The sequence below is a fragment of the Hakea prostrata genome, chromosome 5, assembly GCF_041222555.1.
Source record: "Hakea prostrata isolate BN-2017 chromosome 5, UWA_Hpros_2, whole genome shotgun sequence".
Lineage (NCBI taxonomy): Eukaryota > Viridiplantae > Streptophyta > Magnoliopsida > Proteales > Proteaceae > Hakea > Hakea prostrata.
In genome coordinates, this window is record NC_142604.1 from 12,263,899 (window position 1) to 12,290,581 (window position 26,683).

The 26,683-nt window shown below is 37.1% G+C and overlaps 2 protein-coding genes across 3 annotated transcripts; one reads left to right on the forward strand and one right to left on the reverse strand.

Moving 5' to 3' along the window:
- Positions 1 to 3,082: 3,082 nt before the first annotated feature.
- On the reverse strand, positions 3,083 to 5,245 carry LOC149015181 (homeobox-leucine zipper protein HAT9-like). The gene is made up of 3 exons (XM_089155605.1): positions 4,516 to 5,245; positions 4,351 to 4,430; positions 3,083 to 4,256 (listed from the first exon to the last, which is right to left on the reverse strand). The coding sequence occupies exons 1-3, from the start codon at positions 4,969 to 4,971 to the stop codon at positions 3,968 to 3,970; spliced, it is 825 nt and encodes a 274-aa protein (XP_089011731.1). The 5' UTR covers positions 4,972 to 5,245; the 3' UTR covers positions 3,083 to 3,967.
- Positions 5,246 to 15,606: 10,361 nt separating this feature from the next.
- LOC149015182 (Serine carboxypeptidase S28 family protein) lies at positions 15,607 to 26,205 on the forward strand. Of its 2 annotated transcripts, XM_089155455.1 has the most exons (11): positions 15,607 to 16,117; positions 16,221 to 16,407; positions 16,524 to 16,657; positions 16,774 to 16,886; positions 16,995 to 17,118; positions 20,808 to 20,957; positions 21,078 to 21,233; positions 22,771 to 22,850; positions 22,943 to 22,992; positions 25,309 to 25,474; positions 25,650 to 26,205. In XM_089155455.1, the coding sequence occupies exons 1-10, from the start codon at positions 15,695 to 15,697 to the stop codon at positions 25,446 to 25,448; spliced, it is 1,557 nt and encodes a 518-aa protein (XP_089011581.1). In that variant the 5' UTR covers positions 15,607 to 15,694; the 3' UTR covers positions 25,449 to 25,474; positions 25,650 to 26,205. The 2 variants fall into 2 exon arrangements, with proteins under 2 accessions (XP_089011581.1, XP_089011580.1); XM_089155454.1 differs by lacking the exon at positions 25,650 to 26,205 and having other exon boundaries at positions 15,608 to 16,117; positions 25,309 to 25,643.
- The last annotated feature ends 478 nt before the right edge of the window (positions 26,206 to 26,683 follow it).

Sequence of the window (26,683 nt, forward strand, 5' to 3'; positions counted from 1 at the left end):
TTCAGGTCACTTTCTGGTCATGCTGTATTGCTGCCTAAGATCTTAAAACGTAAAGTTTCAGGAGTAATGAGGCAAGTATAAATTAATGTTCTCTTCAAGTTAAGCCCAATTAGATACATTAGCCAAGGCCCACCAGGGGAAACCCAGCTCATCTCAAGGTTGAACCCACAAGATTTGAGTCTATATAGAACCTTGAAAACCCTAAGCCTTATAAGGAACTGAACCCTAACATTATCTTGAAACTAATTCCATCCATGGAAGCGTTTGAGAATTGTTAAGAGGGCAGACTTGAACGCTGCGCATTAAATGCAGCACTGAAGTTGAACCCTTGTTAGGATTGAATCTTAGACACAATCACACATCAAAAGAAAATGAAAAATTGAAGACATACGCTTGATTTTTATGTAGAAACCCTTGAGGGCCAGAAGACCCAGCAAGATTTTACGTGAAAACCCATAGGGGAAGAAAACCCTAATTTTAATTGTAAAAGATCAGTACCGATGACAAAGAGAGAGAAGAGTTGCACACAAAAACCCTAATCCAAAGACATAATCAACACCGTTTTTTTTTGTTCCCTAAAAGGAGTTGCCACTCCTTACCACCCCGCAGTTGCACAGGTTCAAGGCGACATACATAATTGAGTTTTCTCTCTCTGAATCTAAACTAGATCGCCTTTGCAACCTGGGAGCATGGGTTTTCTATCTTCTACCCATCACTGGGAGCCAAATCATGAAACGACTTTGTCCATCACACATTTTTTTTCTAATAAACTTTCATGAAAAGACAAAAAACATTCAGATTGTAATCTGCTTCAAGAACAGATACAAGGCAGCATCATCTGCACTGCTCATATTCTATCTTATCTTCAACATTTTCAACAGAACCTTCGAGGACGATTTTGTTTGTCTTTCCTTTGGAAGAACTATCGCGAAACCGAAACTTCAAATTATGGATCTACCCGTCCCATATGTCGACAACACAGTGGGGTTTATCTTATTGGGATTGTTCAAAGATTGTATGGATCATGTTAGCTCATTAAAGGTGGATCTCCTGAAAGACTTGATAGAATATAATCTCTCAAAATATATTCCTTCACCACATCAGGCTTTAGATAAAATAATGTTGATTGCAAGGATGTGAATCCACATATAGAAAGATGAGCTCCACGAAGCTTCCTTATTAGGTCGACAAGTGATTAAGACTTGTTATTATAGAAACAGGTGGTCATCAAGTTAGGCTTTTTAACATTTTAGATAACTGGTAAGTAATACAATAACAATGTGTTTTAGGCAACCAAAGATCAATATTAATTAAAATGAGGGTTTTGAATGATTTTGATATATTGTTGTCTGACACCGCCATGAGAATACACGTAGAAAACAATGCTGGAGAGGCATTTTTAATTATTTACCACTAGAGTAGGATGATCATTTTCTCATCCTATGTTTATCTTAGAAGGAAGATCAAAAAATTACGAATAAAAATTAAAATACACAGAGATTTACGTGGTTCTTATATCAATGTGATGTGTTACGACCATAGGTAAAGAAGAAGAACTTGTTATTGTGTAAAAGAAGAAAAGAACAGAGACCTCTAAACCAATCATCAGAATAGGTATACAAAAACTCTGACTTAAAACCCAAGGCAAAAAATCACTAAGGCTGCGTTTGTTTGCAAAGGTAGGGTGGGAAAAAAAACATGTGGGTCCCATGTGTAGTGGGGTGAGGGAGAAGGAAAGGAAATGAAAGGGTTTTGTGGAAAAGTGATAGGATGGGTCCCACTTTTTAATTTTCTACAAAGTCCCACCAAATATGTGGGGTTTTATAATGGCATGGGATGGGAAAGTTGGGCTACCACATCAGCAGACAAGTTTCCTTGAATCAAGGAACCACTTTTCCACCCCAATCAACCAAACAATCTACTATTTTGGGATTTAAAGGAAAAATAAGAATTCTACAATTTTTTAAAGAATTTTCCCACCTCACCTTTATTCCAGCAAACAAACGCAGCCTAATCTTTCAATGACCTCATGGGCAAACATAACTACATACTTATAAATTTTAATTAGGCAAATGGGTTTGATCATATCAGCCCAAGCCCTCTATTTCCACCAAAGATCTCTAAAATTGGATCATTTTTTTTTTAATCAAAATTGAATCATTTTGGTGCTTACCATAATCAAAATATGTCGATGCCGATCTACCTTCGAAGTTCGGTACAAGAAATTAAATCATAATATAACGAATTAAAAATGCACGATGCATTCTAGTCCAAAGACAGTAATTTTGTTTAATTTCTAATAATTTAACTACAAATCAGTAATCTTATCCTTTAAGCAAACTTAATTAAAACTTCTTTTAATCGACCTAATAATATTGAGTAGGTAAGTTGGGCGATTTTATCTGAATTTTCTTTCTGTCTTCTTCATCAGGGGACAAGAGAAGCTGCAGTGTCAAACACGGGTCTCTGACTCTGTGATGATGTCTCAAATATAATAGAAACCAACCTAGAAAACATAATTAATTACGTTAGATTAGATTGTACGGACGAGAGCAGGGAATCTCTTAACCCCTATGAGTTTCTCAAAAATTCAAATATTTTAAGTGTTGCTAAGCCGCCCTTCTCGTCAACCACACAAAACACGCAGTCTTAGCTGATGCATCCATAGATGCAAGTAAGGAAGAAACACCAGGAACTAGTCAAGCTCCAAGTTTTGGAACTTTAAATATGATTGGTTCTTGTGAAACTGAAAACATAATTTATTTACAAGATAGCAACCAGGAAAACCCATATTTTCTATGATTGGGGGAGTTTGTATCATTTCTTTGCTCTCTCGACTCTTTTTACAAGACTATTTGAAAAAGAGAAAAAAGAGTAAAAAATTATTGATGATGCTGATGATGAACAACATGATGTAGATAACAAGAAGGATAGCTTTCACGTACTTTCCAGGAAATTTCGCTTTTCTTGGTTTCTTTTTAATTTCTTTGATGCTCTCTAATGGTGGTGCCTTTCTTCTTTCTTGTTTCTTCCTCCCATCATTGTCGGCTTGAATGAGCTCACCATCTTCTACCAATCACCATGAATTCAGGACTACGGAAATGGGAGAAAACCAAGGTCCCCACCCGTCAATTTTTTTCTCTCTCTCTGTGTAATGTAATGTTTCAAAATCTGGAAGGTTTTGAAGCTCCACCGGATCCACCAATTAAATCCAGACCCATCTTGATAAACCCTCCAGTAGCTCTCAATAGGTTTGGCGTTTGGCAGAACTTTTCTCAAATTGGATATTGACCCGACCCATGTTCACATTCGTATAAGAAGACAGAGAGAAGTATAGAACATCTTCTCTAAGCCCATGCCGTGGAGCCATGAAAGCTTTTGATTCTGGAAAATTTTTGGGAATCCACAAGAGAGAGACAAGAGAACTTCACATGGAGGCATGACCCACTCAGATTTCAGAAAATAGGAGAGAGAGAGAGAAGAGAGCCTCACCAAAGCTCACGCCATCTCCCTAATCTTTCAATTCCTTTCGTGACCCACACGCCTTTAGTTTTTATGGTTTTCTTTTCCCCTGATTTTCCTATCGTTTTCTACTCATCACCTCCCTAACACCCAACAAAAAACCAACTCCTCAAACCTAAATAATTTCCTCGACAGATATCTTTTCTTCTCGAGTAAGAAAACTGTCCTTCTGACTCTTTTTGTGAGGAAACCATCGAATACTGAGTTCACTCTTTTATAAATATCTTTATCTTTTTCCTGTTTCAAATCTCTTTACAAAGTGAAAGAAAGAAGAAGAGAAGAAGAAAAGAGCATTTTAATTATATTGTGTATTGCTACAAGATACAAATTAATTACATTAATAGTACTAACATCAAAACAAGAATATACAAAACCCTGATCCAAAAAGAGAGGGGATTGTGAAGTGAGTATGTTGTTTACTGGTGTATTTAAATGCAGTTACAGTTTAGCAAGCTGCAGATGGATGAGTGAAGGGATTGTAGAAGTGAGTCTTGGGTGCAATTGCATAAGAGGTTGCCTTAGATGACCCATCTCCTCCGGCGATGCCGCCGATCCTCTCACATGAAGGACACATCGTGAGGGTGGCTGCCGGCAACTGCATGTAAAGTGGTGGAGATAGTTTCAATGCTTTCAACTCTTGAAGTTCCTTCTGTAATCTTCTATTCTCATCTGTTAGGGTCTCACAACACTTCTTCAAAAACTCACAGTCTACTTCAGTTTGCTTTAGCTTTGTCCTGTATCGTAACATGGTATCAGAGCTACGATGTTGGATGTTCAAATCCCAAGAAAAAACAATGGAGAGAGAGAGAGAGAGAAAAGAGCACAAACCTGGCTCTTCTATTTTGGAACCAAACTTCGACTTGTCGGGGCCGGAGATTCAATTGCTTAGCCAAAGCTTGTTTTTGTTTCTGATAAAGATTCAATCTGTCATAACCTTTTTCAACAGTAAGAACAAACAGAGTAAGGAAAAAGGAAAGGATCAGAGTTAAATACCGGATTAAGAGTGCTGTGTTCTCTGAAACTATCTTCTAAGAGGGCCGATTGTTCTTTGGTGAGTCTGAGTTTCTTTCTTGCACTTCCTTCCTCATCTTCATCGCTTGCCCTGGAGGAGACCCTTTCAGCCTCCACTTCTTCGCTTATGGGGTCTCTCTCCCTCTTGATGCTAGCGTTGGAGAAAGATGAGACACCACTGTGAGTGTGAGGAGAAGCTTGTTGGCATGGATCGCCTGACTCTTCACACGCCTTGTTTACATCAATCTTGGCTGCCACAGCATCAAACTCATGGTCATCTGAGAGGGCTAAAGTGAGAGAGGGAGCAAAAAGGTTGTCAAATTTCAGGGAAGATTTTTGGCGCTGATGATGATCAGACTTGGAGAGATTATTGTTATTATTCCCTTCATAGCCTAGCCCAAGGCCAAGTCCTGTATTACAGAGATCTTCAGAACCCATTTTAAGAATTAAGGAAAGCAAAAACACTGTGTTAGAGATGCAGGAGAAGTGTTGAAGGTATTGGAAACTGGTCTTAATTGAAGAAAATTGAATGAAGAAGAAGAAAAAGCAGAAGGTGGAGAGAGGAATGCTTTGGAGGGTGGGTGGGTGGCTATGATTATTAATCAAAGAGATGGATGAGTAGAGGAACGAATCTGGCGTGGAGAATTATGAAAATCCTCATATGTCTCTCTCTGCATAGGTTGACCATGAGAACCCCACTACTATTATTACTATTGCTCTCGAGAAGCAACCAAATAAGAACAAGTCTCTCTCTCTCTCTCTCTCTCTTATGTGTATTTGATGCAAAGATGAATACGTGGAATCAGATGAAAGTGCGTATACACACAACACATCAAGAGAATGACTCGTCCACAGATGTTACTATATCAAGTTATTTAACAATAATCTCTCTTTATGTGTTCCTTTTATCGCATCATCTTATGAGGCAGCTGCTTTGCTTTTCAGCCCTTTTTTTTTGTTTTTTTTTTAACTTCACTGTTTCTTTCTTATCTGTTCACTACTACTATTGATATCAACAGTGTTATTTGCATCATGCAGCATTCATGGTGCGTAGATTTGTCATGCATTTCATCAAAGGAGATGTGCGATGTGGGTGGTCATGATTAAAAGTTTTTTAGTTCTCTTTTCTCTAGAGATATTTCATATGAACTAAGTGGCGCGGGGGAACAAAACTTGCTGTAGGGCATGAACCCTATGTGTCCACCCTGTCCCAGACCACACCATATGTTTCCCACTCCACCCTCTCTCTATCTCTATCTCTCTGACGATGATTTTAATTACTTAGACATTGAACTCTACCAACCCACCGCACCCTCTCTCTCTTTCTTCCTTGTCCATCTCATTATTTGGCTTATCTTTTAGGAGAAGAGGCTTGGAAAGGGATGTGCACTATAAAGGTTTAAGGAGTTAATGCTCTATTGTGTCACTGCCCTTCTTCTTGTTGGTGTTTGCAAAAGAAAAGGAAAGTAGGTAGAAGACACCATACAAGTTTCAAATGGTAATAATGTTGAGTGTTCCCAAAATATTACCCAATCCATATACTAAGCATCCATCATTCAATAATGTTTTCTACCCTACGCAATTTGGTTTTTGTGACCTACCTATTGTTAATAATATAATGATACCATATTATATGAAAATGGGGTTTTGGCATGCTCTCACTCAAAACCCAATAACTGAATGGCAGTTCATGGCTGAAAATTTGTGCAGTGGATCCTAAGAGTTCTTTTTACAATTGAAAAAGGGAAAAGAAGAGAAAACAAATACAAGCAGACTGCCACAGGGCCTAATCAAAGGGAACACCCCTAACTAGGGAAACCAAAAGCAACCATGATCATGATAATGAGATAAGCTCAAATCCAAAACCAAGGGGAACAAAACAACCAAACAACAAGAGGATATATTAAAGCATCAGGTTAAAGAAACAATAAAGAACAAGGATGGTAAATACAACAAAACTATGGGGATACAAAGAGCAGGTGCCTGTTTCTATTAGTATAGTGGTCATGACCAACATAAATTGAGAGGATTTTATTTATAATCTCAGAGAAAATGGAATTCCAGATATGGCTGGAACTTCTATCTTCTTTTGTTTCTTTCCACTAGATATGACTATCAATGATCTAAAGACTAAATTCTTAAGAAAATTATAAATAGATTCACCGGCCAATACTTCCTAAGTTTATATACCTTCATACGGAACTGGAAAAAGGGAGATACAAGAGTAGATGATTCACAAAACATTTTAAGGAAAAATAGACAGATTTCCTTGGGAAATAAATTCTTTCTAATCATTCTTTTATGCCCCCATCACCTTATAAATGGTGGAATCCACTTTACAATTTTCTATAGGACCCTAATTATATGAAACTCATATGAGTGATACTATTTTCAACCTCTTATTACTTTTAATATATATAATTCCTTCTTACACTATTCTTGTAAATCAACCTTCCCTACATACATATAGATAATTAATGGATCCATTCTCGATCCATTCCAAAAGAGAAGAAATGGAGGTAGTTGCAGCCAGCCCATATGACGGTTGATCTGCCTTATCAAGTTAAGTTTTTTTATGGTAGAGTAAATTGGGTCATATCATGAGGTATATATGTGAATTACAATTTCTTTCTGGTGTATGCACTTTTACGTGGCATTTGATTATGGATTAGAAAGAGTTAGATCGATCACTATAAAGGAGATCTTATTATTATCATGATTTTAGCAGTCAAATCATGCATGCGTTTGGATGGAATGCAAAACAACACCATTATAGGTTTGAAGTGGAGGGAAAAGAATATATTTTTCCTTGTTTACTTAGGGTCTAAAGCTACCCATGAAGAGTCGTTTATTGCACTTTAAGGAAGGATTATCCTAATCTTTGCCGACAAGTATGAAAAGCAAAAGGAAATATATAGATAGACATTGACTTTGACACTAGAGTGATTAATTAGCAATTATGAAATAGTGAATCTCTCCCAAACTCACTCTCATTAGGGATGATTGGGAATAATTGTGGGATCAATTTAATGATCCACTTTTAAAGTAATCAATCATGTCTCTAACCTCATCCAATTAGGAAACCCAACAACACTAAAAACAATGCTACCTATGTAAGTGGATGGTGTTCTCATCTCATCCCTCATTTCTCTCATTTCTACTAGTGGATGTATGACATATCTATAAAAGCAAACAATACAAACCATTTCTTAAATATTCTAATCCATTGGTTGAGTAGAAGGGAAGTACACGTTGGATATGAAGATTATAAAGAAAGGGTGGGGTCAGATGGGGAGAGAGGGGGGGGGGGCAAGGGTTAGGCACTTGGACCCCACCAATGATTTGGTACTATGGGCATTTGATTCCTTGTGGAATGATTATAGAGCGTAGAAGTTGGCAAATGATGGAGGGGAGCTGGAAAGATAAGGTTACTTTGATATGTTCTTGAGACATGACAGCCAGCCGACCATCTTTGTCTACATTAGCCACTACAAATACATATATATTAGGGTTAAATGGGTTTTGTGTTTCATTGTAATCTACGTTATCCTCACGAATTCAAATGGGTTTTTAAAGAGAGAAGTTTGTATGGGAAGAAAGGTTGGAAAAGCCAACATAATAATGAAAATCACCTAATGAAAAGTGTGCAAGAGGGTTATGTAGATGGCAAATGAAATTTTTTTTTCTTCTTCTCAGCTGCATCTGAATAGTTCTTTTTATATTTTCTTCACTAAGAGATGTTGATCATTATCAAATCAAGTAATAATTATCAACTTAAGTAAACAACCCATTGATGTTAAAGAAGATTTTCATTATTAGGTAATCTAAATACTTGTGGGGTATGAAGGAAATGGAATCATTAAGACACTGGACAAGAAAGAAGAAAAAGTCCATTCAGAAATGATACACCAATAGCTATCAATATTCTTCTTTGATTTCATAAGAGCATCATCAAGGCACCGACTTTCTAAAAAGTAAAACCTCAGGGTTACCCCACTTCAGACTCACTTTCTAGACTATATCTTTGATGGGTTTTCATGTAAGGCATCATGCATACGTTTGAAAAGTAGAGAAGGAAGAAGAAGCAAGGAAGGAAGAGGTGCCCATCATGTCATCATCCCTCCTATGGTGACTCGTGACTCTGTGTGTCTGTCTCTCTCTCTCTGTGTGTCTCTGAAAACTTGAAATTAAAGAAAAGGAATGTAGGGAAAGTGGAGTTGACATGTGGGCTGTGGGAGAACAATTACTTGGAAGGTTTGCCGGCAAAGCTGTGGCACAAAGTTAAGGCAGTAGGGCCCCAAGCAAAGCTTGATTAATTTGCACCATTTTGTGGTGAGCAAAGCAAAGCAGCACCAATAATGGAGGCTCTAGCCAATCTTGCTCAACCTGCACTGCCCGAATCTCTCTGCTCATGGATTTGATGACCTTTCCGGTTTCAAGGGAAAGAAAGTCTTTAATCTCTCTCCGTGTTCGATGCGTGTGCATGCACCATGAAAATGATTTTTATAAGAATCGAGAATCGGATCCGTGAAATATATTGGATGGGCCGTTATCGATTTCGATTTATTTTGGAATCCGTCCCTGTCAATTCCCACTGAAAATCCAATACGTAAAACACCCCAAATTCTTTTTACTTGTTCTTTGGATTTCAGGATTCCTCCCAAGGAAAAGTGTTTCAGGATTTGAGGAATGATACCTGGATTCTTGAGCTTCAGTTCAGATTTTACACTCATTTCAGTCCGGTCTAGACCGGAATCATCAATGGACCAGTTTTCTTGGTTTGATGAGGAAAAGTTTTAGAAAAGTGCCATAGGCTACACCCTATTGTTGTGATTGGTGAACCGGAGATGCGTAAAGCATAAGTGATCGAATCATGGTCCACCCATGGTGTCCATGTCGATCTTTTTTAGCACTTTGAGATGCAGAGCGTCTAATCGTACATAGGTACATACACGGAGAATCACCCAACTCAACAAATGTATATGACTAAAGTTACATGCCGACAACCAAGACCATGACCCATAGCATTCAATCATTGTGTCAAGGACCATAGAAATTTATGAATCTATTCCATTCTGGTGTCTCTATAAAGACTCTTTTCTTGCTTTTAACTCTTAACCCTACATTATTCTTTTTAATCATTTTATTGCATAAAGTTGATTAATTGAAAATATAAGGGTGTAAATGGCCGTCCTTAATGCAATGGTTGGTGAACCACTTAATATAATTCCAAGAATAATTGCTTAAAATAAAAGGATGTAGATGCAAAACAGATTAAATATTCTAAATTATCATAATCTATTTTGAATCATTACTAATCACAATCAACAAAATCTCCGTATCATCTATAGGGTCCCCCTTGTGTTGAAATTTTATCATTTCTTCTAGTTTCTTTGAAAAGAAGTGAAAGTGAGATAAAATTTGAAATGGTAAGGCAAGATGAATCGTAGTCACTCCCGCCCTTATAATTAGTCAACCACAAATCATGTCATTTGCCTTTTTCTTTTACAAGAAAATGAGAACAAATGCTTATACCAAAGATGGGGGAACACATGAAATGCTGTTTGAAAGAATATTTATATTATTTATTCTCTTCTTTGGAATTCTCAAAACCCAACATTTATCAATGATTTTCTACGAAATAATACCAAGGTTGATGGGTTTCAAATATTCCTATCCGTCATATTCCAAATCATATTCTAAATTTGCTCATGTTAGCATCCTTCCCAGAATCACAGCCCTTCATTCATCATTTAGTGAAATTCATGGCTACTTTATTATGATTTATTGAAGCCAACTTAATCAATATTATTATTATAGATGACTTTTCTTATTTTTCGATACCAACCATATGGTAGAGTTATCGAACTTATAAGATCCAAAATAATTCAGCTCATATTTCTAAGTTTTGGTCTAAAAAAGATTGCCCACATGTTATATATCTCTAGGTGCCTAGATTGATCATTCTTTTAATTTTTACTGAGAAATAATAATAATAATAATAGATTATAATCAATTGAACACAAATGTGAAAGAAATCAGCTCTAAGGAATCAATTGATTTTTTTTCTTTTCTTAAGAATGTTGGGCAGTTGAGGATAATCTAATGTCATCACCAACCTAGATTAGTAGATTATTATAAATAAAAAAAAAAGTACATCAAGTTGTAATGGAATATAATTTCGTGTTAGTGCTTGCATTTATCTTATCCCCACTCATTGGTGGGACCTGTGAAGTGGTACTGGTACTTGTTAGGTACCTTTTAACTTCAATATAAAGATATTCATTTTACTCTAGAAAATGATATTCATGAAACCATGATACCTTTTAGTATTGAATGTATAACTTTTTAGTTTATTAAAAATATATATATATATAAATTATTAATATGGCTAATAATGTTACATATTCATATGTATATTTGAAAAAAATTGCATGACAAAAAATCTTCCACTAATGAATTTTTTTTTGGGTAGAATAATGAAATAATTGACCTCTTTCAATTGATTTTTGAGAAATTCTTTTATTTTCTTATTTTCATTGGCTTTTAAAAGTAAGTCAAAGTTCAATTAAGAAGAGTATCAATTCTTTAAAGCACTTAAAACTTGTCATCTTGAAATAGAGGTAGCAATTCTAAAATATAGTCAAGGTATCGATTTCTAAATACACTTAAAACATGTCATTTTGGAATTTCTTATCAGTGAAAATGTTCTTATTCTTATATAAATGATGCAAATTGCTATAACCAAAGAGGTGAATTATATATTATAAATTTTTTAGGATAATTAATGATGCCTCCTGTCCTATAACTTAACTACTAAAAAGTAAAAGATGGTTATAATTAAATATTTAATATTTATTTTGTCATTCTAAAATTAAAAAGTCAAAACACAATATTATCATCATTTACAAAATACCATACAAGTACTAATTCTAAAGTTGTGTTCTTATTATTTTGAATTCTAAAAATAAACTATCTAAGTTGATTACACCAAATTAGATAGTTAATAAATGAAAACCGTATGGAAGTAATAACTTAAAAAAATTGATAACATCAAATTAGAAAGTAAATAACAAAAACTAAAAAATAACATAAAATTGAAAAGTAAAGATAAAAAAACTAAGGGGCTACCAAATGAGGGTCAAAATTTTCCCTAATTACTAAGGTAATAATGTAATTTAATATAAAGGGTAATTAAGTAAAATAAAACTTTAGGGTTATCTAGGCATTTTTAAATAATAAAAATGGCCACATCATCCCTGAACTAACGGAGTTTAACAGTATGGGGAGCAACAATAATTACATGTAAAGTTTAAGGTTAGATTAGTAATTTCAAAAAGTATTGGAGATAAAGTAGTAATTAAATAATAATAATAATAATAATAATAATAATAATAATAATAATAATAATAATAATAAAATATTTTTTTTTTCCCTTTCAAATATCCATTTTGACAATGAAGAAAGTTGATTTTTCAAAATACTTTGAAAACGAGTAATTATTTTTGGGCTAGCTCCTCTAACGCCTGAAATCATAGGTGTTAATATACTAATATCATTATATATACTTCATAGACACAAAACCCTAAAGATGGATGCCAGGTGTTCGAGGGGATGCTATTAGGGTTGGCAGAGGTATATGTTGGGAAAGATGTTCTTACAAAGGGTCTAATTCGAAGGATTGGTAATGGTTACTAAACAAAGATATTTTCTGACCCTTGGATTCTTGATTTACCTTTGAACCGTATTTGGAGAGATCCGCCTTCTGACAATCTTTTATGGGTTGGTGAATTAATACATTGGCTTTTAAGATCATGGGACTACTCTAAATTGCAGCTTTGGTTTTCAGCTTTTGAGATTAGTGCAATTCTTAAGATTCCTATTTTATTTGAAGCCGTGCAGGATAGATGGATGTGAAAACATATTCGAACATGTAATTTTATTGTTAGATTTGCTTATTTTGTGGAGTTAAACGACTCTTTGGGTTTATTCTAGAGGAACCACTTCTGCCTCTTTATCTTTTTGGACTACACTTTGGAAAGTTCATACGCTGCCTATGATTAAGATATTTCTCTAAAAAGTAAATTATAATGCTCTCCCTACAAATATAAATTTGTTCAAAATAAGTGATTGCTATACTCCTTTTTGTCTTTATTGCAAATGTGCCCATGAATCGATTGTTCATATTTTATTTCATTGTCCTTTTGCAAAACTTTTTGGAAGGTCTGTCCCCTTCGTTTGGATATAGATCTTTTCCATGGTCATGACATTGTGAACTCGTTGAAGTTTATTGAATCTTTAAATTGGATGCATACTATTTGGAGTGTAATAGTATAGTTAATTTGAAAGGCAAAGAATGTTTATTTGTTTGAAGGGCTTGAACCCAGTTTAAATACTTTTCTCTAGTCCCTAAATGGTTTGCTGCAGAATTCTAATGGTTTGTTTTTTTAAGCTGCTTCTACATCGGTCACAACTAGAGTGTTTGGTTCTTATATGTTGATTGCTTCATCAGGTGTATTATTTAACGATTTGCTTCCACAAACGAGAAGTTGATGATATCAATTTTGTACATGTTTTCTCATATGGTGTATGGGATTCAACAACTTCTTGTAGTGGACATGGAGAGATTATCAATACATCCTCTGGGTCTTTTATAGATGCACGCATGAAAGCAGGTTGGGCTCTATCTGCACCGCAAGCGGAGCTGTAAGCGATGTATGACATCCTTCAAGTTGCTTTTACTATAGGGATAAAGAACATCAAGCTATTTTTTGATTGTCAAGCTGTGGTCTCTAGTTTACATGATGATTTTAGTGCTATGGATTGGAATTGTTCAAACTTGGTTTAGCTTATTAAGAACTTTTTGATGGGGTTTGACAATTGTGTTGTATTACATTATTTCAAGAGCAGACAATGTTTTTGCTGATTTGTTAGCTAGCGAGGGGTCGTTGTTTGGGTATGTCTAAAGTTTGGTGGATGCAGCCACCACAAGGACTTGATTATTTGTACTCTATTCCTATTGGGAGGATTTCCCTAGATTTATTTCTTTGAATGAATTTTTTTTTCTGTATTTGGCCCCAAAAAAAAAAAAAAAAAACAAATTAGTCTAATCTATTAACAATTTTGTTAAATTGTTGTTATATTTTATTTAATTTCTAAATTACCCTCAATACAATACCATTTCACCTTTGTACCCATTTCTTCTCTTTTAATTTCTCAACTGTAGAATCTATACTTGAACCAACATTTCTCCAACAACCCACTTGGGGAGACAGAAGTCATCTCCACCAAATTGGATAGGAACAAGAAGATTGTAGTTTAATTTATATTTTTTTCAATAGAGGATCTTTTGTAGAGGTCTATACTTTTCTTACATCTCTTAATTACATATTAAGAGAGGGGTTTTTCCTTTGAATTTTGACAAGATGAATCAGAGGTGAGAGCCTCATTGGAACCCCCCTTTTAATGTATAATGAAAATGTATGAAGGGAGCACAAACCTCTATCTAGGATCTAAATTCTCATACAGAAGCCTTACGAATCCACCAAAACCACTATTTGTGGGCGGTGGTTGTGCTATGACAAAACTTAACCTTAGCTTGCTTGTCAGACCATCTTCTTACATTCACATAGGGTAATGGGACTAGGGGTGTCAATTTGTAGGCTGAGCCATTAAAACCGAACTGAATCGGCCTGGACCGAACCCTAATGGGCTGTGTTTGGGTTGAGGGTGGCAGAGCCTGCACCAACCCGAACCCAAACCACAACCTTTTATTAACCATTTTATAACCCACTTTATAGTTTTACATAAAATCTTGTTTGAGTCATTATATTACCACTAGATAGTTGGTATAGACTATCATAAAAAATGAGTATGAATTCAAAAATCAAATAGTCTTCTACTATTTGTAAAGGACAATTAGAAAGATTAAGCATGGATGCCTAATTGAATGTACCAAGTTTGTTTAAATTAAGTAAATATTTATCTAATCCAAAGGTATTTCTTTGCATATCAAGCTAAATACCAACATAAAAAATAGACGGATTTCAAAGAAGGGGAAAAAAATCAACATCCTTACAAAACAAGAACCTAATTTTAGATAATCAATCATAACACAAGTTGGAATTTAAAAAGGTTTTTAGTTTGAAGATTTGTTTTAGGAAGACTATCAGGTGAAACATGAGGAATGAACTTGATTTCTACTTACTTAGTTCTTGATTTCTATAAAGGGGTGTAATTTTTACAATGTGGAATGACTTTTCATTATTTAAAGGGAATTGATTAATAACAATTTTGTTTTCCATAGAATTTTTGCTCTTGTTGCATGGTACTCAACTATTTCTTTTTCTTGCATACAATAAATTGTTAGCCCGAACCGTTAGTCAACCAAAATATAGACCGTTAGCTCAAACCGTTAGTTAGCCCAAACTCAAACTGCACCAAACCGAAATCGGCCCAAAATCGTTATTTTTCTAATGGACCATGTTTGGACTGGGCGTATTTGAGCCTGAAACCGTTAAGGCCAACCCAAAATTGCTCCAAACCGCACTGTTGACATCCCTAAATGAGACCCATACTCACAGGATCTACCAGTTTCAAGTAGGGCAGTGTGGGATGAGTGTGGGAGGATGGTCTGGCGGATAGGCTGGGTGGAGAATATTTCACTGCAAACTTGCACAATACAAGTGAGCTTAGGGGAAGAGGGTTCCCAGGTTTCAACACCTGAAACATTCTTCTCTCGCACAAACATAGCGCTTGAGTGATACCCTTCTTCTAGTTCTACGCCCCACAGTAGTTAGGAGAAGGTTTTCCTTGGAAATTCCATAACTCCATTGGACTTTTCCTAGATTCAAACTATGGGCTAAAGCCCATACATTTTTTTGGGTAGAAAGCCTATGAACTTTGACGCTAAGAGTTATACATCCTGAACAATTAAAAAAACAATGGGCCGGGGGTGGAATGGCCCATTAAAAAGAATCGAGTTGATCACCAGCGACAATGAAAAGGCAAATATCGGACACGTGTCAGCCGATTCCTTTCCGAACCGGGCATCTAGCCAATCTGATTTTCCAATTCCTTTATCCAGGATTCTGGTCTGGCTTCAGCAAGATTCTTCTGCAGCTTTGTATGGTCACAGTATCACCGGTGATCAACCGGCGAAATGGCGACTAAATCGATCCCGGCGATTCTCTCGGTGTCCTTGGCTTTGTCGGTACTGATAGTCTCCTTCTCCCTCTCATCACCATCACCTATCAAATCTAAATCCCCAGGGCTTCGCTCTTTCAGAGCTACGCCTCGGTTTCTCGGAAAATTTGCAGAGCTCAACAGAACCAAATCGACCTTGAAGTCGTATCAGTATGAGACGCGATACTTCACACAACGTCTTGATCATTTCGGTTTCTCAGATCTCCCAACATTTCAGCAACGATACCTCATTAACACCGATCACTGGCTCGGTCCAGAGCGATTAGGTCCTATCTTTCTCTACTGCGGTAATGAAGGGGATATTGAGTGGTTTGCTGCTAATACAGGCTTCGTTTGGGAGATTGCTCCACGCTTTGGCGCCATGGTTATCTTCCCCGAGGTAAGAACGCTTAATGATTCTATTTCTGTCAAACAAAATGTATGGAAATATTAGAATGTTGTAGTAGGAATGGAATTCAGTCGAGAAATGATTTTGGTTTCAGCATCGTTACTATGGTGTGTCAATGCCCTACGGAGATAGAGATCTTGCCTATAAGAACGCTGATTCTTTGGCGTACCTCACGTCTACACAAGCACTTGCTGACTTTGCTGTGTTGATCACCGACCTGAAACGGAATTTATCTGCCGAGGCTTGTCCGGTTGTCTTATTTGGGGGATCTTATGGTGGAAGTAAGGTTTTGTATTATAATTATCTTTGTTTTTCTTAGTCTTCTCTCTTTTAGATCAATGACAATTGGATTTGTTGTTTCCTTTGTTCAACTCTTCGACTGCAATTATTGAAACAGTGTTGGCAGCATGGATGAGACTTAAATACCCACACATTGCTATTGGTGCTCTTTCTTCATCTGCACCAATTCTACAATTTGAAGATATTGTGCCACCTGAAACTTTTTATGACATTGTCTCCAATGACTTCAGGGTCTGTTAGTCTCTTTCTTTGTGTCTCTACCTCCTTTTTTATTCTGGTCCCGAGTACTGACATACCATTGTAAGCACACAGTTTTATAATTTTTTTTCTCCCTCTTTCTCATGCAGCGTGAAAGTGTGAGCTGCTTTAACACTATAAAAGAGTCATGGGACGTAATACAAGCTAAAGGCCAGACTGCTGAAGGCCTTCTGGAGCTAACTCATACTTTTCGTATCTGCAAGTAAGCTGAATTGTGCAGTTTCAATGTGTAATCTCTGTTCTATTGCAAGGTAAGTCATAATTCTCTAGTATGTTTCTAACTCTGGATGTGATCGCACTCAAATTCAAGGAATCTGAATAGCGGTCAAGATCTCTCAGATTGGTTATACTCTGCTTATAGCTACTTAGCCATGGTGGATTACCCATATCCCTCTGAGTTTTTGATGCCATTGCCTGGACATCCAATAAAAGAGGTGAGTTCGGCATCAGCTGTTTGTTAGTTGACTTGAATTTCATTTTGTTTATTCTTTTTTCTCCTTATCCTTTTATAGGACTGGTCTGTGTCCTAAAAGGTGCCTAACTGTGCATTGACAAAGTAAAACATGCCAGAATATAAGTTTATAGTTGTATCTCTCGACCATTACTAATGCAGTGCTAATCTTGAACAGTGAGATCCAGTAGAAGATAAGCTTGTGATAGGATTTCACTATAAGAATAAAAACCAGATTTCTGAAGAATTTTAATAATAGAGAATCAGATTCAGAAAATTTTTGGTTAAATGCTATAAGTGGATTGGAGAATATATTATCAGAAATCAGGCTGATCCACTAATTAGATTCTGATATCTGAACTACTTAAGAAAAAAAGCATAAATCTAAGAATCAATGAAGATCTCAGAAAATTTGATTCAAAATCAGTTTCAGCACAACATACTAATTACAGTGAAAGAATTCCACCTGTATTCTATTTGAGGAAGGTCTGGATGACTAAGCACTGGGCATGTGCAGAGGAAAGATATGGTGGATGTTTGGCCAGGAGCCATGACTGACCCACCCCCTTCTTCCCCTCCTCCAACCATCTCCACCCTGCCATCTCCTTCTCGCCACCTGGTCCGCACTCCTGACCCAATCTTCCCATCACCCTAACCATGGCTTCCCGTTGTGTTGGATTCCCCTCTCCATTGTCACTGGCCAAGTCACCGTAGTATGCCCTGATAGAGTTCTTGTCAAGGAAGTCTCCAAGTGGAACAGGTGCCTTGCGGGGCATTTCCCTGGATCTCGCACTCCCTTCCACATTGTCTGAGACTTGCTCAATAAGCAATGGAAGACCTCTGGATCCTTGGAAACTATCCTTCTTGATCATGGGTTTTTTCTTTTCAAGTTCTCAGTTGAGGATGACCTTCGGTGAGCCCACGAAGGGGGTCCTTGGATGGTTGGCAAGAAACCATTGTTTCTCAGGCAATGGCACAGGTTTCAACTTACCCGAGAGAATCAATCTTCACTTCCTCTCTAGGTCTCCTTCCCAGGCTTGCCTCTTCACCTTTGGAGTGCCGAGGGTTTGAGTCTTGTCAGCTCTGCGTTGGAAACCCATCTCTTCTCCCAAGCCTGAACAATGAAGCAAGATAGTCTCTCATTTGCTCACATTTGCATTGATGTCTCAGCTGAAACCCCCCCTCCCCTCTTCAATCTCAATTGTTGAAGACAATGGCCACTGCTTCAGTCAGGCAGTGAGCTTCGAGCGGAATCCTGCCTGGTGCTCGTCCTGCAAAATTTTTCTTGTGCGAGAGACCTGCCGGAAATTGATCCAGGCCCTCCCTCCCATCCTACCCTCTCCTCCGTTCTCTGCTCCTACTGGATCTCCTAGGGTGCCTCAAGGGGTAGGTGGATCCATGCACCTACCAGAGGAGCCTTCAGAGAGGCACATTGATGCTAATTCAACACCCTGCATCGTTCTCGCCTTCTGAAGGTGCTGCTGATGCCCCTTTTTTCATCGCTGGTGACTTCGCCGTTTAAGCGTCCTCCCCATCTGAAGGTTCAACTGATGCTGTTGTCATCGTCGGTGACACTGCTGCTGCAGCATCCTCTGCCGCGGCTCCGCCTTCTGCCAAAACTGCTGCTGCTCCTGTTGGTACTGACACCCTGGTGGCTTTTCTTCCTCTGCCATTGTTGCCCCCTGCCTTGCTGATACTGTCGCCCCCCTGGAACCTCTCAGCCTTTGTCCTCTCTTCCCGCTGAACCGTCTTCTCCATTTGCGTACACCTACCTCTCCCTTCTATCCTTCCTCTTCACCCTGCAACTCGGCCCCATCTTGTCCTTTTCCGCATTGCAGAAATCCTTCATACCGTGGTCCTAAACCTAACCTTCCCCCTTCTTCTCAAGCCCACTCGGTGCTGGGCCAACCTCATCGGCCCATCTCTCCCTTGACCTGCCTTCCACCTTCGCCCCTCCCCTTTCTAGTTTTGGGCTCGTTGGCCCATCACCTGTCCCCTTGGCCCATTCCTCCCCTACTTTCCTCTCCATGCTGAGGGACCATCCTACCTCTCTCCCCCTAGCCCATGCAACCTTGGCCCTTCCCCCACCCGTTGCCCATCTCACCCTCCATCTCCAGGCCTCCTCCTCCAACCCATTTCTGGTCCCTCCTCTCCTCTCCTCCAACCTGTTCTCCCCCTTGAACAATGAACCCTGCACCTCTGTCCTCGAGGACACCTCCTCTTCCAAAATCACCTCCCTCCCCCTCGGAGTTGTAGGCGTAGTTCCGATCTACCTAGAGCTTGTCATCACCTAGATCAAGATTTTGTTGTGGAGCTCCACTCATCCAAGAAGAAGAAGAAGAAGAATTAAAATAAAAAACACCAGCCTCTCTCTTGGTGTTTGAATTTTTCTCTTGCCTTGTTATTTTATGGGATTGCTTTGCTTTGGGCCATTAGGCGTTGTTGGGCTTAGCCCTTGTTTCTTGTATGTTTTCCCTCTCATTTTGGTTAATGAATATTTTCATTCATAAAATAAAAAAATAAAAAAATTCAGTGATAACCAAAAATCTGAAACTAGAGAATGAAAACTGAAGTTGGAGATAAAGTTGACTGAAGTCTGATTTCATATAGAGAAACTAGAACTATTTCAAAAGGTGGCATTTTAAAATTGTTGGATACTTTAGAAGGTGAAACACTATCTATTTACTGAAGTAAAATTGAAATCCATTGGTTAGATTTGAAGTATCAGAAAAAACCTAGTTGGACTTCGAATTCAAGAAACAGTAGAAAAGAAAGATTTTCTAAGAATAGAGTCAGAAATAGAAATTGATGGAAGAGAAGAGAAGAGATTTTCACCTTTCTTTTTTTTGGAGGGGGTAAGAGAAGAGATAGAGTGTTGGTATCTGTTAGGATGAGCACCCAAGAAATAACGATCAGAAAGGAAAACAAATCAAAGATGAGACTAAAATTTAATGTGTTTTACATACCAGTACTGAAACTCATACAGAAAAAATAAGAATTGTTTTTAATTTTTTATTATTCAAATCATCTGTAGTTGAGAAGGATTTTTTTTTTGGGTGGGTGGGGGTGGGGGGGAGGGGGAGGAGGGTGTATTACATAATGTAGAGACCTTATACAATTCCTAAACTACTCATAAAAAGACTTTGAATTGTCCACCATATACTCAATAAAGCGAATAAACTCAAGACAGAACTCTAATTAGGAGTATTTTAATCTAACAGAAATACTGATCTCTTGTACCAGATTTATCCATTTATGGGTTTATAAATTGGGCCCATTACAATGAACTTTTCAAAATAAAAGGCCAACTGATGATATATTTACCCAAAAGGTCAACTTCAGCCCATTGGACTGCCACTAACTCCTTGTGACCCTCCCAACCTTGGATATAAACCTCCATACATGGTTAGTGCATAGTTCCAATTATCTCCAAGTCAGTTGGCTGTCTACAGTGGCAAATTTTCTATAGTGAAGTTTTTTGTAGGGGAGCCCCATAAATTTGCACTAACCGTAATGTGAATCTAGTGTATCATATTAATCCGTCCTGGCATGAGAACCTTTGCATTGTTAAGCCTGTCTTTTTTTGGGGTAAGCTTTAATTGTTGTCAATCTGAGAATGTCAAACCAATCCATCTATGGGACTGAGCTACTCGTTAATTTATTGTTTTCTAGGTATGCAGGAAAATTGACAGTCATCCTGATGGGACTAGTGTTTTAGAGCGTATATTTGCTGGTGTGAACGTCTATTACAATTATACAGGAGGGGTCGACTGCTTTGACTTGGAAGATGATCCTCATGGAATGAGTGGATGGGATTGGCAGGTTTGTTATTTTTTATTTATCATTGACTATTAAGCTTCAGACTAATCTTTTATCCTAAATCTTTATGCTTTCATCAGCCTTGAAGTACCAATTGGTTTTTATAGTATTGCCTTGTTTCAGGCATGCACTGAGATGGTTATGCCTATGTCCTGCAGCAAGAGCACAAGCATGTTTCCAGCATATGATTTTGATTACTCTTCTTATCAAGAAAGGTGCTATAAGGAGTTTAGTGTCAATCCAAGGCCCCGTTGGATAACAACTGAATTTGGTGGACATGTAAGACACTTGTTGTTACCTCAATAAACATTTTTTGTCTTACTATAATGATAAATGTTAATTCATTTTCTTCTGCTTGGATTGTAGTATAAATGGGATTCACTTTATCATCTATCATTTTCTTCTGTCATTAGCATGTGTTCTATAGAGAAACAAATTGTATTTCTAAAAGCATTGCCTTTTGTATATTGTTGATTACGCTAAAGAGTGAGGGATGTAACGCGTGCGTGAAACTTGAAAAGAGATGTCCTAGAATTCCAGAAAAGAACAGTATTATTGCATTAGAATCAGGAACAGCAACCTGACATGCAATGCCATCAAGTAACATTCCTAATACTTGTCATACTCTTAATAATGAAACCCGTTACTTAGTTGACTTTCACAAGATATTCAGTGAAGTTAGAGTTTCTTATCCACGCCATCCAAGAATTACTGAACACTAATTTTTTTTTTTTTTATAGATTATCTTATCTATAATGAAGTCACTATCTGTTAATTATGTTGAATTAATGGTTCATTGTTTTCCCTGCTATTGAAAGCAATTCTGATATTTTTCTTTTATTTTTCAATGTAAACCAGTATTATAGTTCATTTGTGGAAATATCGTATTCTGGTTTGCAAATACTTTTTGGCACTGGAGTTTGGTCACAAAAGAGTTTAAAGGTTTTGCCCAGGAAACGGTTGAAGAGAAGGGCAATTTTAGATACATTTTTAGAATATAGGACATGCCTGAATCCATAAAGCTTGTGACAAGTTTCTCTGGATGATCAGAGTTCCCTATTGTAAATGTAGAAGAAAATGTTGGAAATTATTACTTAACTAAAGGTAGATAGGACCTTGATTGGAGCTGTCTTAGAATTTATGAAGAAATGTGAAAAGAACAATTGTTTCGTGCTTTCTGGAGGTGTGGAAAACTAATCATGTATCTAGGTTTAGAATTAGAAAGAAGGGAACTATGGGGGAGGGTGAAAATAGGGAAATTGAATCTCTTGGGAGAAACTCTAATATGTTTAGGCAGAAAGAATATCACGATGGCGTTTCCATGAAGATTCATGCATGTACTAGATTGATACTGGTTTTGCATTGGTGTTCTCTCTAGGAGATAGACTGTTGCAGTATTAAGTACATCTTCTGAGGAGGTATGGCAGTTTCTGTGGAATCATACAATTACAGTAAAACACTGATATCTCCCTGAGATACCAAGATGTCTGAGACCTTGATGAGTGCTTGATCTTTACATGCAAGCATGCTATTTTAGCTAAGTCTCCATCTCCCATTTTGACTCCAAAGTTGCAAGGAAAAAAAAATTATCGCACTCTATCTTACATAAAAAATTATTAGTATAAAAAGCAATTTTTTCAAGAACTTCTATATTCATATGTAAGTGAAATTAATAATCCTAAAAATCTATGTTGCAAAATTTTTTCCTTCCTCCTTTTGCATCCTCAAAATGATCTAGACATGACCATTCTGATGTTTGTACCGAACTATTGTTTGTTCTTGTTTCATTGTGGCTCATTCATGTTTCCTTTGAAAGGATTTGAGAACCGTATTAAAGGCGTTTGGAAATAACATAATATTCTCAAATGGACTCTTGGATCCTTGGAGTGGTGGCGGGTGAGTTCTTTTCCACACTGCTTGATCATAATAGTTAAATATCCATCATCTGACTTCTGAGAAGATATGAATATCTACATTAAATGTTGCAGGGTTCTGCAGAATGTTTCTGAGACTATTGTCGCACTTGTTACAAATGAAGGTACAACTTTAGATGCTAGAATTGTTATTATTTCGCCGTGTCTCACCTTCATGCTGTCCAATTACTGATGAATTTTGCACCCCATGATTTTCTTTTTCTTGTCTGAATGTTGATTGATATGATTAGTTGATACTTTGAAAGGCTGTCCCTAGTTCCTCTATTGTAGTGGTTGAAGTTATTGCCTCTTTTAGAAAAATATGGCCTAGGGGCACCAAGAACATTAGACTACCTAAGGTTTCATACTCCACCTGTGCTGTTCTAGTCAGTGCCCCACCCTCAACCCCTGCACTCAACCCCCAAAAGAAAATTTTAGTTATTTCAAATTCGTGGTTCTTGGTTTTTATCTTGTCAATTTCTCTCAGGACATGTGAACCACTTTGCACGAGTACCTGTTTGAACTCACTTTTCATGAATACCTGTTTGAACTCTGCTCAGATCCTCAAGACAGATGAGTTTTGGAACCTCTGTCAATTTCATAGGTTCTAATTCTTGAGGCAATAATAACTATCTAGTTTATAGTTTGGTGGGTTGTTGGGTTTTTGTTTATTTTGACTTTTGGTAACTAATTTGTGCACATTATATGTACAGTACACTTTTATCTAAATCTGCATCCCCAGTTGAGAAAAAGATGTTGGAAAATAAAAGTACAAAAAGCTTTTATCTCGTCAGGATAAAAGAAATAATAGACTGCAATGTACTATATGTAAACGTAATTGGAACAATACCAATAAGCCTTGGCTGACTTTTTGGCATTGATTTCCCCTTTTGCCCTGTTCAAAGCCTTGGATCATCCAGATGCCATGACAGCAATGGATAGCAATCTTAATTTTTTTGAAATAATGTGAGAAAAAGCTGGGCTCAGCTGGTTGATTGAAGGGGAGGGTAATGGAGCATTTGAAGGTTTTTAAGGACCTGAACAATAGTGACTTGGTGATGTAGTCTGATAACCTGTTTGGCAGATTTAAAGGACAGGAACTCACAGGCAGAATCGCAGTGATTAAAAACTACGTAGAAATAGTAATCAGAGCATGGGGCTGGATGGTTAGTAGAATTATTGTTGAAAGTGTTATTCAATGGATGAATCTACAGGGACTGATTAATGACGGAATCAATTACTGCAGAAGTTATGAAATAGAAAGTAAACAAATGCAGAACCATCTCCCATCACAATGCCCAGATGTATATCCATTCCTGGTCAAATGGACTCCTTTTGGAGGTGACAAATCCCTCCAAATATTAGCCCAATCTGATTCATGGTTAGAATCTTTAAAGGAAATCCCTGATCAGAATATAACAGACACTGTTATTGCTGGACTTTTAACTGAACCAATCTGGACAGGACTGAGATGAATAATGATTGGAATAATACCAATTCACCAATATGAGAGGAAGGATGGATGTAGGATTGAATCTCCAAAGACTGAGTTTCAGAATACCTTGGAATATCACTTATACAGGAACTGTGTTATTTCTGAGAGTTTGCATGGCAGACGGGAGAAGAAATGGAAGGAGAAAATAATAAGGATGACCTGGTTTCAACATTGAAGGCCGAGGGAGGCTTCATCACCACCACCACAGATTTACTTCCTTGGTTCTTCAAGTTATATGACATCCTTTTGCAAAAAATCAATGGGAGTATTGAATAGGGTTTTGAAAAGCCAGAATAGAGGAAGGGTAGGCAATATGTTGAGGCTTTGAATGGAGCCCTGAGTGATTACTTGGAATAGTGCATTTAAGAAAAGGGGAAAAGTAAAACTGAAAAGGAAGAGAAGAATAGAAGAATTCAATAAAATAAGAGTATAGACGAATTGGTCTCGCCAACAAACAGGACCTATATGGGAGGGTTTATGATCTAAATTTGGATTTGAAATACTACAGATGGTCAATCCAAAGCATTGCTAAATAACGAACACTCAGAATCACAAGTCATCCTTTGGACATGGCAAAACTAGCTGTGCACCAAATCCCCCTTCAGAGATGGTAAAACTAGTTATGCCCATCTGTGGTACCCGCTAAATGTGTCCAGTACTAACATTTTATATGATTTTGAAATTGTATTCTCAATGGCCTCACAAATGACTATCTTTCCTTTCTGCAAATTCACCCCAATACCTTAAGGGCAAGATTGTTTCTTGGCATTATTTTTAATCTCCATGATTTGGTAACTAGCCTCAAAATAATAAAAATTTTCTGAGCCTTAAATTTTCTTTTCAAAGAGATATAGCTGGACATTACTGCACGGTAATCGTAATCTACATGCATTATTCTTGAATATATCTGTTTAGTGAAATACTAAGTTTTTCTTTCTCTTCTCAGGAGCTCATCATATAGATTTGCGTGCTTCAACTAGCAAGGATCCTGATTGGTTGTTAGAGCTGAGGGCATCGGAAATCCAGCTGATTGCGGGCTGGATAAAAAGCTATTATCAGGATAAGATTAGGTCATTCAGCATGTAAAGGTGTAGATCCTAAACAATCATCAGGTACTTAAGCAAATGGGCGCCTTGCACTCCGGCACCTTCCCAACCAAAATAATAAGCACTGTTTGAAGCTAAATTGTGTATTCTGCTCGACTCAGTGCCACTCCAGATGAACTTTGATTGCTAGAAGACTAAAAATTTTGTTGGCCAACCGTCCATTTTCTAATGCCAGATGCAGTGAGTTCCTCAGTGCTTTTCAACCTGTGTTACTAAAGCTTTACACCGGAGGTTAGAGATCCGTTTGAAGCTGAGAACTTCTGGCTCAACAATGCTTATTGTTTCCGTTTTGTGAATTGAGATTGCCAGAGTGATGTATGATACTATATGCTCCATGCATGGTTGATATTTACTATAGGTGCTGGGCCATTCATGAGAGTTGCAATATTGGAATTCAGTGTGTAAACAAAACCGCCGCAGCAGTGTATAATCATTATTGCATCCAATAAGAAAGAGGGTTTTTGACAAATGAAATGACCAAATGGTAGGCTCTCTTGTTGAAACTGACTTAGTCATGTGATCCGTGGTGGTCAAGCTACCAATTTGGTCCATTCAAGCTTGGCTTTGGTTCTTTTGTTCATATTGGAATTTGGCAGACTCTGGGATCATAGGACACCAACATTTTTGTGGTCAGCCGTCTTGACCTCGCTGACTTCTGATTGAGGTTCTACAAAGAGAACATAGGTCAGTCTTCCTTTTTCTCTATAGATTTTTTTTTTCGGGTGAAAAAACACAAGCAGCAGGCTAATGAGGTGTGTTAAAATGGTTCAATACATTTTTCATCCCTAGAGAAAGGAAAAGAGAAAGAGTGGAGTTTGGGAAAGACCCCCACTCCCCAAAAAAAAAAAAATAATAAATAAATATATATTGTCTTTGATTATATTATTTTAAAATTTGAATAGACAAATTTTAAGTAAGGTTTCTAGTTATTTAATGTGATTTACTTAAAAAAGTAGAGTGATTTACTGAGTTTTCTATATTTATTTAGTTGTTATCGTAATATCATCTATATCACAATTATTAGCAAAATTAAAAATTTTTTTTTTTTTGCAAGATGAAGAAATAAAAATTCGAACCGTGTATTTAATACTGTGAATAGAAAGAATTTATAATTCCTTTGTCCTTGAGCCTTCAATTGCATAAGTAATCAACTATAATAAAATAAAATGATATTTATGTCAAATATATACGATCAAATACCAGAATAAATTAACC